General features: G+C 45.7%; 1 protein-coding gene across 1 annotated transcript in view; it reads left to right on the forward strand.

The window, feature by feature from the left end:
- Nucleotides 1-15,382, forward strand: part of B4GALNT3 (beta-1,4-N-acetyl-galactosaminyltransferase 3) — a 70,315-nt gene extending 54,933 nt beyond the window's left edge. The window contains exons 8-20 of the mRNA XM_077267018.1: nt 123-201; nt 1,586-1,652; nt 3,336-3,464; nt 3,869-3,978; nt 5,371-5,471; nt 5,872-5,933; nt 6,326-7,934; nt 10,231-10,532; nt 10,641-10,794; nt 13,922-13,994; nt 14,138-14,291; nt 14,388-14,514; nt 14,622-15,382. Coding sequence (XP_077123133.1) covers nt 123-201; nt 1,586-1,652; nt 3,336-3,464; nt 3,869-3,978; nt 5,371-5,471; nt 5,872-5,933; nt 6,326-7,934; nt 10,231-10,532; nt 10,641-10,794; nt 13,922-13,994; nt 14,138-14,291; nt 14,388-14,514; nt 14,622-14,742 — 3,088 coding nt within the window. The 3' untranslated portion in view covers nt 14,743-15,382. The remainder of the gene's footprint in view (nt 1-122; nt 202-1,585; nt 1,653-3,335; nt 3,465-3,868; nt 3,979-5,370; nt 5,472-5,871; nt 5,934-6,325; nt 7,935-10,230; nt 10,533-10,640; nt 10,795-13,921; nt 13,995-14,137; nt 14,292-14,387; nt 14,515-14,621) is intronic.
- The last annotated feature ends 882 nt before the right edge of the window (nt 15,383-16,264 follow it).

A 16,264-nucleotide genomic window follows, 5' to 3' on the forward strand; every position in this document is an offset into this window, starting at 1 on the left:
GAGACCGAGCGCCCCTCACCCAAGCGTCAGTAGTGACAGTGGAATTAGCAGTTTGCCCCCTGCCAGGCTCCATGACAGTCACACCGTGCCCGTCTTCACATACACGTGTCTACATATTGCAGGTTGTTGGCATCCAAGCGATATTACTTTGAACTGCTACATAAACAGGATGACAAAGGGACAGATCATGTGGAGCTGGCGGTGAGTGGCAGTATATAACTATATACTGTATGTACAGCTGGTATAACCTGGGCATCTCCTCTATATAATTATATATGTACAGCTGGTATAACCTGGGCATCTCCTGTATATAACTATATATGTACAGCCGGTATAACCCGGGCATATCCTGTATATAACTATATATGTACAGCTGGTATAACCTGAGCATCTCCTGTATATATTATATATGTACAGCCGGTATAACCCGGGCATATCCTGTATATAACTATATATGTACAGCTAGTATAACCTGGGCATCTCTGTATATAATTATATATGTACAGCTGGTATAACCTGGGCATCTCCTGTATATAACTATATATGTACAGCCGGTATAACCCGGGCATATCCTGTATATAACTATATATGTACAGCTAGTATAACCTGGGCATCTCTGTATATAATTATATATGTACAGCTGGTATAACCTGGGCATCTCCTGTATATATTATATATGTACAGCTGGTATAACCTGGGCATCTCCTGTATATATTATATATGTACGGCTGGTATAACCTGGGCATCTCCTGTATATAACTATATATGTACAGCTAGTATAACCTGGGCATCTCTGTATATAATTATATATGTACAGCTGGTATAACCTGGGCATCTCCTGTATATATTATATATGTACGGCTGGTATAACCTGGGCATCTCCTGTATATATTATATATGTACGGCTGGTATAACCTGGGCATCTCCTGTATATAATTATATATGTACAGCTGGTATAACCTGGGCATCTCCTGTATATATTATATATGTACGGCTGGTATAACCTGGGCATCTCCTGTATATAACTATATATGTACAGCTGGTATAACCTGGGCATCTCCTCTATATATTATATATGTAAGGCTGGTATAACCTGGGCATCTCTGTATATAATTATATATGTACAGCTGGTATAACCTGGGCATCTCCTGTATATATGATATATGTACGGCTGGTATAACCTGGGTATCTCCTGTATATATTATATATGTACGGCTGGCATAACCTGGGCATCTCCTGTATATAACTATATATGTACAGCTGGTATAACCTGGGCATCTCCTGTATATGATAACCTTCTGTATATAATTATAACATAGTAACATAGTTATTAAGGTTGAAGGAAAACTTTAAGTCCTACTAGTTCAACCCATATCCTAACCTATAGAATTATATATGTACAGCTGGTATAACCCGGGCATCTCCTGTATATAATTATATATGTACAGTTGGTATAACCTGGGTATCTCCTGTATATAATTATATATATACAGCTGGTATAACCTGGGCATCCTCTGTGTAGCTATGTATATAGTAATAGTTGCAGTCAGTATCCTTCGCTCACTTTGCTCGTCTTCCTCCGCAGTGGCGGCCATCTTCAATCAGTTCTCAGTTCTCGCTCATAGACTCGCAGTTCCTGTCTCTTTTCTCTGGTAAGTTCCTTTTAGCACATACCTGATATTAGTGATGACATAGTAAATATCTTCAGAATTGTCCATTGTTTTAGACATACCCATGTTATTATTTTAGACCACACCCACAATTGACTCTGTTGTCTTAGACCACACCCAATTTAGCCTCCATTGTTTTAGACCACACCCACTTTCTATTCTCTTATACCACATTCACTTTAGCCTTAATTCTTAGACCACACTTACTTTGGCCTCTATTGTCTTAGACCAAACCCACTTTAGTGTCCACTCTCTTAACCTACACCCACTTTAGCCTCTATTGTCTTAGACCACACCCATGTTATTGTATATTGTCTTAGACCATGTCCACTTTAGCCTCCATTTTATTAGACCATATCCACTCTATACCTCTATTGTCTTAGACTACACCCACTTTAGTCTTTCTTGTCTTTTCCACTTTAGCCACCATTATCCTAGACCACATCCACCTTAGCCTACATTGTCTTAGACCACACTCACTTTAGACTTCTTTGTCTTAGACCACACACACTTTAGCCTCCTTTGTCTTAGACCACACCCACTGTAGCCTTTGTCTTAGACCACACCCACTGTAACCTTTGTCCTAGACCATACCACTTTAGCCTCCTTTGTCTTAGACCACACCCACTTTAGCCTCCTTTGTCTTAGGGTAGGTTCACACTGCGTCCTGGCAGTCCGTCTAACGGACTACGTTACACCGCGGCATAATTGCGGTGTAACGTAGTCCTTTACGGCCGCCAATGACTGCAATGTCGGACGCATCGCTAGCGCACGCCCACAATGGGCGTGTGCTAGGGATGTTCCGTCATTGAGCGACGGACCCTGAGACTCGGGCTGCAGCGTTTCCGGGTCCGTCACTGCTAGCGCAGATAGAGCTAGCAGATGCTCTATCTGCGCTAGCGGTATGTAACGTCGGCACTTGCGTTAACAGCAGCCCGTTAGCGTATGTGCTGAATAGGCTGCTGCTAACGCAATGTGAACCCAGCCTAAGACCACTCCCACTTTAGCCTCCTTTGTCTTTGACAACTCCCACTTTAGCCTCCTTTGTCAACTCCCACTTTAGCCTCCTTTTTCTTAGACCACACTCACTTTAGCCTCCTTTGTCTTAGACCAGACCCACTTTAGCCTCCTTTGTCTTAGACCACACCCACTAGCCTTTGTCTTTGACCACACCCACTGTAGCCTCCTTTGTCTTAGAACACACCCACTGTAGCCTTTGTCTTAGACCACACTCACTGTAGCCTTTGTCTTAGACCACACCCACTTTAGCCTCCTTTGTCTTAGACCACACCCACTGTAGCCTTTGTCTTAGACCACACCCGCTGTAGCCTCCTTTGTCTTAGACCACACCCACTGTAGCCTTTGTCTTAGACCACACCCGCTGTAGCCTCCTTTGTCTTAGACCACACTCACTGCAGCCTTTGTCTTAGACCACACCCGCCGTAGCCTCCTTTGTCTTAGACCACACCCACTAGCCTTTGTCCACACCCACTGTAGCCTCCTTTGTCTTAGACCACACCCACTAGCCTTTGTCTTTGACCACACCCACTTTAGCCTCCTTTGTCTTAGACCACACCTGTTTTATAAATGCTCCTCCCATTGATCATTATGCTGTCAGTGTGATGGCGGCTCCTACACTACATTTTTTTTCCTTGCTAACTATAGATGACGTAAACCTGCCACTGGGAAACACGTCACTGATACCAGTAAGTAAAGCAAGTTATTACAAGGAGCAGCTCGAGCAACACCCGGCGGACATGCTCAAAGAAGATCCCAGAGACAACGTCTATAAAGGTGACACCCATTACTGGCTCGTAACACATTAAAGACGTCTTACTGTCGATAAAGCTTTCATATTGAAAGGCCCTTGTTGATGAAAACTGTATGACATTACTTGTATCTCAGCTTTTATTAAACCAACAAATCAGAGATGAGCTTTCATTTTTCACTAGCAACCAATCAGAGCTCAGCTTTCATTTCTTAAACTGCCCTTAGAAAATGAAAGCTGTTCTCTGATTGGTCGCTATGGGCAACCAAGACAGTTTTATCAATGAGGCCTACAAACTGCTTGCTGTGACTGAATAAGACGTTTCTTATTTATATCCATGGACTGAACGCCCGTACCTGATAGTTCTCACAGCAGAGTGTTTGTTACACTTGTGTCCAATATTCTGACATATCCTCTTTATCGCTTTCAGTCCGTCTTCTGCCCATGAACCGGGTGCACAGCGTCCTTCCCAGCTGCCAGTATAGACCCAGTTACCTGGTGGAGGGATACCCACTGCAGCGATACCAGGGGCTACAGTTTGTAAGTGTGGAGGATGGCAGGAAACGCAAATGCGGCTGGTGTACTGTCTATTGCTCCCTGTTATCAGCCGTTTCAGGCTGCCTCTAAGAAGTGAATGCAGTCGTCTGCTCCCTGTTATCAGCCACTTCAGGCTGCCTTTAGGAGAAGCGAATGCAGTCATCTGCTCCCTGTTATCAGCCATTTCAGGCTGCCCCTAAGAGAAGTGAATGCAGTCGTCTGCTCCCTGTTATCAGCCATTTCAGGCTGCCCCTAAGAGAAGTGAATGCAGTCGTCTGCTCCCTGTTATCAGCCACTTCAGGCTGCCTTTACGAGTAGCGAATGCAGTCATCTGCTCCCTGTTATCAGCCACTTCAGGCTGCCTTTACGAGTAGCGAATGCAGTCATCTGCTCCCTGTTATCAGCCGTTTCAGGCTGCCTTTAGGAGAAGCGAATGCAGTCATCTGCTCCCTGTTATCAGCCATTTCAGGCTGCCCCTAAGAGAAGCGAATGCAGTCGTCTGCTCCCTGTTATCAGCCACTTCAGGCTGCCTTTACGAGTAGCGAATGCAGTCGTCTGCTCCCTGTTATCAGCCGTTTCAGGCTGCCTTTAGGAGAAGCGAATGCAGTCGTCTGCTCCCTGTTATCAGCCACTTCAGGCTGCCCCTAAGAGAAGCGAATGCAGTCGTCTGCTCCCTGTTATCAGCCACTTCAGGCTGCCTCTAAGAGAAGCGAATGCAGTCGTCTGCTCCCTGTTATCAGCCACTTCAGGCTGCCCCTAAGAGAAGCGAATACAGTCGTCTGCTCCCTGTTATCAGCCATTTCTGTCTATAGCACAGGAGAGTACATATTTAGCTCTCTGTGTAGAGAAGATCAAATTGATTAATTGACAAATAGGTTTAGTAATAAATTTCCCACAAAATATTGTATTCTAGTGTAACCGAAATTTTTGGTACCGGTAATTCTATTTACATATTTCCAGCAAAATGTCAGACAGTTGGGTTCTTCTGATTGCTCGAAGCCTATTAAGTGCCACTAAAACAAGAGGGAGTGAGCGGAGGATCGGTCAGGGAGCTGCGGAGGATCGGTCAGGGAGCTGCGGAGGATCGGTCAGGGAGCTGCGGAGGCAGTAGACGAGTCCGCAGAGTCCATTTTTTTTTCTTTTAACTGTCCGATCTGTCTTTTTGGGACACTTTTGATTCGGACCAAATTGAGCCTGCGACTGGCCGAATCGAGTAGGTCTGCCCGATATGAATTTTGGGAGATTCACTTATCTCGGCCATTCCGGGCTGTTTTTGTAGGAATACCGTGGAGGCAGCCGTGACATGGATATTCATGAGGGGAGCAGCGCTGTACATCATAGCAGTGTATACGGCGTCCATTACCGCCTACTTATGACGTATTCTGCCCCCCCCAGGTTCACCTCACATACGTGTACCCTAATGACTACACACGGCTCAGTCACATGGAGAAGGACAACGAGTGCATGTACCAGGAGAACCTGCCGTACAGACACAGGTACCGGAGCCTCGCCACCATCCCAGACAAGCAGGCCCACGGCTCGATGAGGGATTGGGCATGTGGGTACCGCCATGGGGCATAGCCTGGGGTAGGTCTCAGGGGCGGGCAACAAATTCAGTGGCATTAGGAATGAGGCTAGGGTAAAAAAAAATAACACATAAAAATGTAATAAAAAAGTTAAAAAAAAAGGATAAAAATATATTATTTTTTAAAAATTTTATTTTGGATTTCACCAAAAACCAGTGCTATGCTATTGGGCCTGAGAAATAAAATTCCAACTGCCCATAACATTGTTGCCTTGCCCCACCGTCCTCCTAGACTGGCATTAGAAGGGGCGCTGGCACCTAAAGCAGCACCATCGATGGATTTTGCATTGACTCTTATCTTTATCCCGCAGGCTGAAATATAATAAATATATGAAGGTGGACCAATCGCACTTTGGACCTTCTGAGCACCCGGGTAATACTTTATGCTGCTTTTATAGATTGTAGATAGTGCTATATCAGCAATTAGAGCTTACATACCTTTTTTTTTAGTGTGCATATAACTGCATGAGTTTCTCCTTTTTTGGGTCAGTAATAAAGGGAAAGGAAAAATGTAGCTTAGTGTAATGAAATAACGACTGGTCATCCCAGGAGCTGGCGGTCCCCAAAAAGTCACTCTTCTACTAAACCCAGCAACCTCTTTAAATTTCTCTCATTGGTCTCAGTGAAGAGTTACCCCACATTTGCCACCAGCTCTCTGGGTCATTGTTTTGATCACGGAGATGTCACTGATTGTCATATCTTGATATGTTAAATTTGGGGATTTTTTTTCTACCTTATAAACGTAATCTTCTGTTCATATAACAGGTTGGCCTGAGGACTACAACCCTTCTGATTTCCAGTATGAGGACAACGAAGATGATTTAATTGATAGGGAAGATCAGGAAGAACCGAGAGAAGATGATGTGATAAGGCAGAGGGAACTTTTTTTTGTGGCAGATGAAAGCCTACAACCAAATCCCGTGAGACCTAAGCACCGAAGACGAGGGCGACCCCAGGAGAACATCAGAAACATGGAAAATCTAAAAATTCCGGATCCAAAAGAATCCAACGGTCACCTAACTCAACTCCCTAAAATGGAGCTAGACAACTGGAATACCCCTGTCCCTGGTGATTCTAGACCTCGAAAGAGGAAGCATACAAACCTCCGAAATGCAGGCGATGAGATCGAAGCCCAAGGTCCTCTTGAGGTAGAGAGAAACGGGTCTAGGACCTCAAGGAAGAAGGAAAAACAAAACCAAGTTCTTCAAAGAAAATACAAAAAGGTGCAACATAATGATAGACAAAGAAACACTCCCCAAGGGGTGGCCCAACATGAGAGGAATCAAAAGAAGGTGTTGGATCAAGAACTAATTAGAATCAACATGGAGGAGCATCCACCGACAGCAAAGTTAAAACAAAGGCCTAAAGTCAGGCAAGGTCTTGATCTTGATGGAAGGAGGATACAATATGACATACAACAAACAAGTTGGGTTGAGGAGAGTAGACTCGAGCTGAAGATAGATGAAACTATTAAACCAGAGAATGATAAGATTCAGGATTCTCAAATGAACCATAGAAAAGGAGAAGAGGACAGAAGGGAGAAACTCAATTTTGCAGATGACAGTTCGATGCTAAAAAGAAATACTAGGATGGAACAGAATCCCGGATTTAATCAGTCTATTATTTATCTCAATGACAATGCCACTCATGCTCCAAAAAGGCAACAACTTCGTAAGGAAATAGAGCAGAAGTCTCAAAACTTTGCATTGACCATACCAGGTCTTCAGAGAACTGAGGAGAAGAATGAAGATCATAGTGAAGAAAAAGATCAAGGACAGCAGAAGGGGTTAAAAGAAAATGTGGAGGAAATCGAAAACCTGGAACCAGTTCAGCTTGAAAGACAGAAAATGGAGCATAGAGTAGTAAATCCACCAATCATTGACTCTTGGGATGGGAATCAAAGGCTTGAACATGTAGAAAGGAAGAACTATGTGACACTTGCTGAAAACAAAGACATAAATGGAATTGGTGTGAGGAACCATAATGGAGAAGTCAACCAAGGAGAAGCTCAACGTCAACACAAAATGATGGACGATCAGAAAGAAGCTGCAATGGGAGAAAAACAAATACGACAACATGCCAACTCTAATAAGTATGCCAGAGAGGATCCAGACAATAACATTGGTGATGATCTGGTGGAGGAGGATCCAGAGGAAGAAGATGAGGAAGAGGAGGATCTGGAATATCCTTTTATTTTTGAGGAACCTGTGTTCTGGAATCGGACTTTCCATGTGAGTCAGACCGATTTCCAGATTCTGAGGTCAGACTACATTGATCTACAGTGTAATACGTCTGGGAATCTCCAGCTGAAAGAAAGTGAAGCGCTGCTCATAGTTGGAACTTTTATGAAGAAGCTCAACCAGTGGCAGAGAGGGTGAGAATGTGGGGCAAGTCACGAAAGTTCATCCTGAAGTAGACAATGGAATTTGGGCAACAAATAGATAAAATGTGGACATGGAGAGTTATAATATAGGAGAGGAGGTCAACAGGGTCTAAGACAACATAGAGAATATCAACCATCAGAGCAATCTGGAAAACCAGACCAAGGGTGCCAAAACCAGTATGTATATGTAGACCATGAAAACCCACCTAAATATCTAGACCATGAAAACCAAGTACATAGCCATGAGAACTACTCTACAGGAGACCAGACCCGTAATATTACTTATCTAGAACAAGGCCATGAGAATCCATGTATATTTATGAGACTGAGAGGTGATCTACAGTCATGGCCGAGAGTGTTGGCACCCTTGAAATTCTTCTGCAAAATGAAGTATTTCTCCCAGAAAATTATTGCAATTGCACTTTTTTTTGTTATGCACATTATGTTTATTTGCTTTGTGTTTATTAGAACAACACAAAAAAAACAGAGAGAAAAGAATGCAAATCAGACATAATTTCTCACAAAACCCCCAAAATGGGCCACACAAAATTGTTGGCACCCTCAACTTAATATTAAGTTGCACCCTTTGGAACAAATAACTGCAATCAATCATGTACTATAACCATCCACAAGCTTCTTACACCTCTCAGCTTGTATTTCGAACAACTGTTTTTTTGCAAACTGCTCCAGGTCTCTCATATTTGAAGGCGTCTTCTCCCCACAGTGATTGTAAGATCTCTCCACAGGGGATCAATGGGATTTAGATCCGGACTCATTGCTGCCACTTCAGACCTCTCCAGCACTTTGTTTCCAGCCATATCTGGGGACTTCTCGATAATTATTTGGGGTGATTGTCCTGCTGGAAGACCCATTACCTAGGAAGCAAACCCACCTTTCTGACATAGGGCACTACCTTTGCGACCCAAAATCCTTTGGTAATCCTCAAATTTCATGATGCCTTGCACACAGTCAAGGCACCGAGTGCCAGAGGCAGCAAAACAACCCCAAAACATCTGTGATCCTCCTCCATATCTGACTGTAGGTATTATGTTATTTTCTCTGTAGGCCTCATTCCATTTTCAGTAAACACTAGAATGATGTCCTTCACCAAAAGGCTCTATCTTTGTCTATTCTGTCCACATGATGCTTTCCCAGAAGGATATTGGCTTACTCACGTACATTTTGTTATCCTGCAGTCTAGATTTTTATGTGTCTGAGGTGACCTCCTGGGTCTCCTGCCATAGCGTATCATTTCATACAAATGTCAACAGATAGGTCACGCTGACACTGATGCACCCTGAGCCTGAAGGACAGCTTGAATTTCTTTAGCACTTGATTGAGGCTTATCCACCATCTGGACTATCCTGTGTTACAACCTTTCATTAATTTTTCTCTGCCATCCACGTACAGGGAGATTAGCTACAGGGCCATGGGTTGTAATCTTCTTAATTATGTTGCACACTGTGGACTAGGAGCATCAAGATCTCTGGAGATGGACTTGTAACCTTGAGGTTGTTAATATTTTTCAACAATTTTGCTTCTCAAGTCCTCAGACCGTTCTCCTCTTACTGTTCTCCATGCTTAGTGTGACACACACAAATACACAATGCAAAGATTGACTCAATTTCTCCCCTTTTTAACTTGTTTCCAGTGTGATTTTCACATTGCTCACACCTGTTACTTGCCACAGGTGAGTTTGAACGAGCATCACATGCTTGAAACTAAGTTGTTTACCCGCAATTTAGGAAAGGTGAGAACAATTTTGTCCAGCCCATTTTTGGGGTTTTGTGAGAAATTATTTTCAATTTGCCGTTTTTTTGTGTTATTCCAATAAACACAAAGGAAATAAACATCATGTGAATAGCAAAATGTGTAATTACAATAAGTTTCTGAGATAAATAGTTCATTTTTTGGAACAATTTTAAGGATGCCAACACTTTCGGCCATGACTGCATACATATATCTAGAACATGAGACCAAGGCAGTAAGATTACGTATCTAGAACATGAGAACTAAGGCCATGTAAGTAATTTACCTTTATCTTTTACATAAGAATCATGACCATGAAAACATCTAGAACATAAGATGAGAACCAAATGACCATTTGAATTAATTTATATAGTACAAATCTAGAACATAGGAACCAAGACTTTGAGAGCCAGTCCACCGATCTAGACCAAGGGAACAAATCTACATACCTAGAATATCAGAACTAGCGTACGATCATGAGAACCGGTGCACTGACGTAGTAGAGGATAATGTGTGAACGTCTTCTTCTCGGTGGCAGGATGTACAAGCTCCAGAGGATCGTTAATATTGAGAAGCGCCTGGACTACTCACGTGGGAGCCGGTATTTCCTAGATCTGGAGCTCAGAGACCGATTCAACCATCCTGTGAGATTTGCTCATTATGTGTTCGCCCCCGGCTGGACCGGACTGACCCAGGAAGTGCGGGAGCAGGAAAGGGACATGAGGAGTAAGATGTGGGGGCCACACCGGAGACTGATGGAGAAGGAAAATGTGATTGAGCTGTGCTGGCCCACCGGCCTCGTCTGGAACCCACAGGCTATGGTCTATTTTATAGTGCCAGGTAAGTGGCGTAAGGCAGCGGGAGTGTGAGGCGCAGCGGGGGATTTAGGGGTAAATGGTCATTGAGTGGGTATGAAGCAACGTGTGTAGAGCTTGCAATTCTTTGTAGTGAAAAACCAAGCTCGCTGGGTGCAGAAGTTTATCCAGGACATGGAGTCATTACACAAGGCCACAGCGGACCCCAAATTCTGTGTCATCATTGTGGACTTTAACAGCACTGACCTGGATGTTCGAGACGCCCTGAAACGGTCAAACTTACCCAGGTAAGTATCATAGTTCTCATGGATCCAATTTTTCTGCATAGGATCACTTACAGGGAGCTCCCCCTAGTGGTGGCTGCAGACAGAATCTTATTTATCTCTGTATACAGGGAGCTCCCCCTAGTGGTGACTGCAGACAGGATTTTATCATGTATCTCTGTATACAGAGAGCTCCCCTAGTGGTGGCTGCAGACAGGATGTTATCATGTATCTCTGTATACAGGGAGCTCCCTCTAGTGGTGACTGCAGACAGGATCTTATCACGTATCTCTGTATACAGGGAGCTCCCCCTAGTGGTGACAGCAGACAGGATCTTATCATGTATCTCTGTATACAGGGAGCTCCCCCTAGTGGTGGCTGCAGACAGGATCTTATCACGTATCTCTGTATACAGGGAGCTCCCCCTAGTGGTGGCTGCAGACAGGATCTTATCATGTATCTCTGTATACAGGGAGCTCCCCCTAGTGGTGGCTGCAGACAGTATCTTATCATGTATCTGTGTATACAGGGAGCTCCCCCTAGTGGTGGCTGCAGACAGGATCTTATCATGTATCTCTGTATACAGGGAGCTCCCCCTAGTGGTGACTGCAGACAGGATCTTATCATGTATCTCTGTATACAGGGAGCTCCCCCTAGTGGTGGCTGCAGACAGGATCTTATCATGTATCTCTGTATACAGGGAGCTCCCCCTAGTGGTGACTGCAGAAAGGATCTTATCATGTATCTCTGTATACAGGGAGCTCCCTCTAGTGGTGGCTGCAGACAGGATCTTATCATGTATCTCTGTATACAGGGAGCTCCCCCTAGTGGTGGCTGCAGACAGGATCTTATCATGTATCTCTGTATACAGAGAGCTCCCCTAGTGGTGGCTGCAGACAGGATCTTATCACGTATCTCTGTATACAGGGAGCTCCCCCTAGTGGTGACAGCAGACAGGATCTTATCATGTATCTCTGTATACAGGGAGCTCCCCCTAGTGGTGGCTGCAGACAGGATGTTATCATGTATCTCTGTATACAGGGAGCTCCCCCTAGTGGTGGCTGCAGACAGAATCGTATCATGTATCTCTGTATACAGGGAGCTCCCCCTAGTGGTGGCTGCAGACAGGATCTTATCATGTATCTCTGTATACAGGGAGCTCCCCCTAGTGGTGACTGCAGACAGGATCTTATCATGTATCTCTGTATACAGGGAGCTCCCCCTAGTGGTGACTGCAGACAGGATCTTATCATGTATCTCTGTATACAGGGAGCTCCCCCTAGTGGTGGCTGCAGACAGGATCGTATCATGTATCTCTGTATACAGGGAGCTCCCCCTAGTGGTGGCTGCAGACAGGATCTTATCATGTATCTCTGTATACAGGGAGCTCCCCCTAGTGGAGGCTGCAGACAGGATCTTATCATGTATCTCTGTATACAGAGAGCTCCCCTAGTGGTGGCTGCAGACAGGATGTTATCATGTATCTCTGTATACAGGGAGCTCCCCCTAGTGGTGGCTGCAGACAGGATCTTATCACGTATCTCTGTATACAGGGAGCTCCCCCTAGTGGTGGCTGCAGACAGGATCTTATCATGTATCTCTGTATACAGAGAGCTCCCCTAGTGGTGGCTGCAGACAGGATCTTATCATGTATCTCTGTATACAGGGAGCTCCCCCTAGTGGTGGCTGCAGACAGAATCTTACCATGTATCTCTGTATACAGGGAGCTCCCCCTAGTGGTGGCTGCAGACAGGATCTTATCATGTATCTCTGTATACAGGGAGCTCCCCCTAGTGGTGGCTGCAGACAGGATCTTATCATGTATCTCTGTATACAGGGAGCTCCCCCTAGTGGTGGCTGCAGACAGAATCTTACCATGTATCTCTGTATACAGGGAGCTCCCCCTAGTGGAGGCTGCGGACAGGATCTTATTATTTATCTCTATATACAGGGAGCTCCCCCTAGTGGTGGCTGCAGACAGGATCTTATCATGTATCTCTGTATACAGGGAGCTCCCCCTAGTGGTGGCTGCAGACAGGATCTTACCATGTATCTCTGTATACAGGGAGCTCCCCCTAGTGGTGGCTGCAGACAGGATCTTACCATGTCTCTCTGTATACAGGGAGCTCCCCCTAGTGGTGGCTGCAGACAGGATCTTATCATGTGTCTCTGTATACAGGGAGCTCCCCCTAGTGGTGGCTGCAGACAGGATCTTATCATGTGTCTCTGTATACAGGGAGCTCCCCCTAGTGGTGGCTGCAGACAGGATCTTATTATTTATCTCTGTATACAGGGAGCTCCCCCTAGTGGTGGCTGCAGACAGGATCTTATCATGTGTCTCTGTATACAGGGAGCTCCCCCTAGTGGAGGCTGCGGACAGGATCTTATTATTTATCTCTATATACAGGGAGCTCCCCCTAGTGGTGGCTGCAGACAGGATCTTATTATTTATCTCTGTATACCGGGAGCTCCCCCTAGTGGTGGCTGCAGACAGGACCTTATCATGTATCTCTGTATACAGGGAGCTCCCCCTAGTGGAGGCTGCAGACAGGATCTTATCATGTATCTCTGTATACAGAGAGCTCCCCTAGTGGTGGCTGCAGACAGGATGTTATCATGTATCTCTGTATACAGGGAGCTCCCCCTAGTGGTGGCTGCAGACAGAATCTTACCATGTATCTCTGTATACAGGGAGCTCCCCCTAGTGGAGGCTGCGGACAGGATCTTATTATTTATCTCTATATACAGGGAGCTCCCCCTAGTGGTGGCTGCAGACAGGATCTTATTATTTATCTCTGTATACCGGGAGCTCCCCCTAGTGGTGGCTGCAGACAGAATCTTACCATGTATCTCTGTATACAGGGAGCTCCCCCTAGTGGTGGCTGCAGACAGGATCTTATTATTTATCTCTGTATACAGGGAGCTCCCCCTAGTGGTGGCTGCAGACAGAATCTTACCATGTATCTCTGTATACAGGGAGCTCCCCCTAGTGGTGGCTGCAGACAGGATCTTATTATTTATCTCTGTATACCGGGAGCTCCCCCTAGTGGTGGCTGCGGACAGGATCTTATTATTTATCTCTGTGACAGGTCGGGTTGCTGATAAGAGAAGACGCACTTTGATGAATACTTTTCCTCTCTCCTATTTGCAGATACCAATTTGTACAACTTGATGGAAACTTTGAGCGATCTGCAGGTTTACAGGCTGGAATAGACCTGGTTAAGGTCAGTCTGACAAGTGCTTGGTCCTTGCTCTGCAGTGTAAATTAAGGGGACGGTCAAGGCTTCCGGAAAGCTGAATGCAATCTTGTTAATTTTAGAAGAAATTTTGCCCTATATATTATTAACCCTTTTGTTGACCCCTCCAGAACCCTCACAGTATCCTCTTCCTGTGTGACCTCCACATGCACTTTCCCCCGTCAATCATTGACTCGCTGCGGACTCACACGGTGGAGGGTAAGACGGTGTTCGCCCCCATGGTGATGAGGCTGAACTGCGGATCTTCTCCTCAGTGGCCCGATGGTGAGACCTCGCCCTGATTATTGTAAGATTGTCTCTGTGCCCCCCAGTCTATTCCTCCGGTCCGGGGGATATTAATCAGGTGATGATGTTCTGTAGGATATTGGGAAGTGAATGGATTTGGCCTGTTGGGAATTTACAAGTCAGACCTGGATCTTATCGGAGGAATGAACACTGAGGAATTTCGGGACCGATGGGGAGGAGAAGACTGGGAGCTGCTGGACAGGTGATAATAGTCAGGGGTGGACCAGGGGGCGTGTACTAAGAAAGGACCGCCCCAGAGGATCATCAAAAATCACTGTTACATGAAATTATTTATTGATTTCCCAATAGGATCCTCTTTGCTGGGCTGGAGGTAGAGCGGGTGGCAGTCAGGAACTTTTACCACCATTTTCACTCCAAGCGTGGCATGTGGAACCGCCGGACAGCGCCAAAGACTCAAGAGAACGTCTGAAAAAGTCTGAAATATCTAGGACAAGTATGGGAGATGCCCGAGAGACCCCAATACCCTTCTCAACTCCATGATGAGATCATGGTGGAGCGGAGGAACCTTGCTCAACCTAGATATGGTTTACCCCAGGGGGTAAATGCCAGATAAACGTTGTGGTATGTCTGATGTAGACCCATCGCCAGGGCCGTTCACTACATAAGAGATCGGACATACTGGGTGGTCGGGTCGGAGCGGTTAGTGCCTTATGGGGGATAAGGACTTTACCCTGTCCATAGAATAGCGCTCCCTGCTGTAGCATAATGGGGCTGCGGGAACGTCTGTGTTGTGCCTTCTTTATTTATTCTTTCCATAATAGAAAATATTGTAGAAAACACCGCCACGCACTGCACCATCCTGCCACCATACTGCTCACATAACATGGCTAACACACATCCATCAAAACAGGGCTGCGGTGTAAGACCAAAGCTGGCGCCATTACTGGAAGGAAATCTCGGTTTTGGGAAGCAAAGTCGATTCGGAGGCGCCATGAAGCCATAGATAAAACTGGTGTAATTATTACTATTTTTATATATATTTAGATTTTTCTTACAAAATTGTTTTTATTTAATTTTTTTGTTTTAATAAAATGTTTCTTTTGTTTAGATGTATTTGTAGCAGACTGTCAGCCTCTGATGCGCAGATTATAGGTACCAGCGTACCCCCTGGTTTATTACAAGGGGCCTGATAGACTGCTCGTTACTGCTCGTTACTTCACCCCACCCAAGCAGTGATGAGAAGACCCTTGTAAGGGCTGTCCCACACGTCCAGATAATTCCGGTACCGGAATAAATCGGTACCGGAGTTATCCGTGTCCGTGTGCCTGGGAACTCACGGAGGCCATACGTGCGGCACACGTGTGCCGCCCGTATGGCGAGTGGGTACCACACGGAGCGTGTGGTACCCACTCTGCATGGTGCTGAAGCTGCGATTCATATCTTCCCTGCAGCAACGTTTGCTGTAGAGAAAATATGAAGAATAGTGTTTAAAATAAAGATCCATGTGTCCGCCGCCCCCCCACCCCCTGTGCGCCCCCCCCGCTGGTCAGAAAATACTTACCCGGGTCCCCCGTCGGCTGTCGCTCCTTCCTGGTCTGGCCGCGGCTTCTCCTGCATGCGGTCACGTGGGGCCGATCATTTACAGTCATGAATATGTGGCTCCACCTCCCATAGGGGCGGAGCCGACTATTCATGATTGTAAATGATCGGCCCCACGTGACCGCATACAGTAAGCCCGCCGCGGCCAGACCAGGAAGGAGCGAGGGAGCGGGTAAGTATTTTCTGACCAGCGGGGGGGCGCACAGGGGGTGGGGGGGCGGCGGACACATGGATCTTTATTTTGAACACTATTCTTCATATTTTCTCTATAGCAAACGCTGCTGCAGGGAAGATATGAATGGCGGCTTCAGCACCATGTGGGGGGGACAGCGCTTACTGTAGCGCTGTCTCCTGCACGCACACGGACCCCAGACGGAGAATGTCCGTGTGAG

This window comes from Ranitomeya variabilis, chromosome 5, assembly GCF_051348905.1.
Source record: "Ranitomeya variabilis isolate aRanVar5 chromosome 5, aRanVar5.hap1, whole genome shotgun sequence".
Classification (NCBI taxonomy): domain Eukaryota; kingdom Metazoa; phylum Chordata; class Amphibia; order Anura; family Dendrobatidae; genus Ranitomeya; species Ranitomeya variabilis.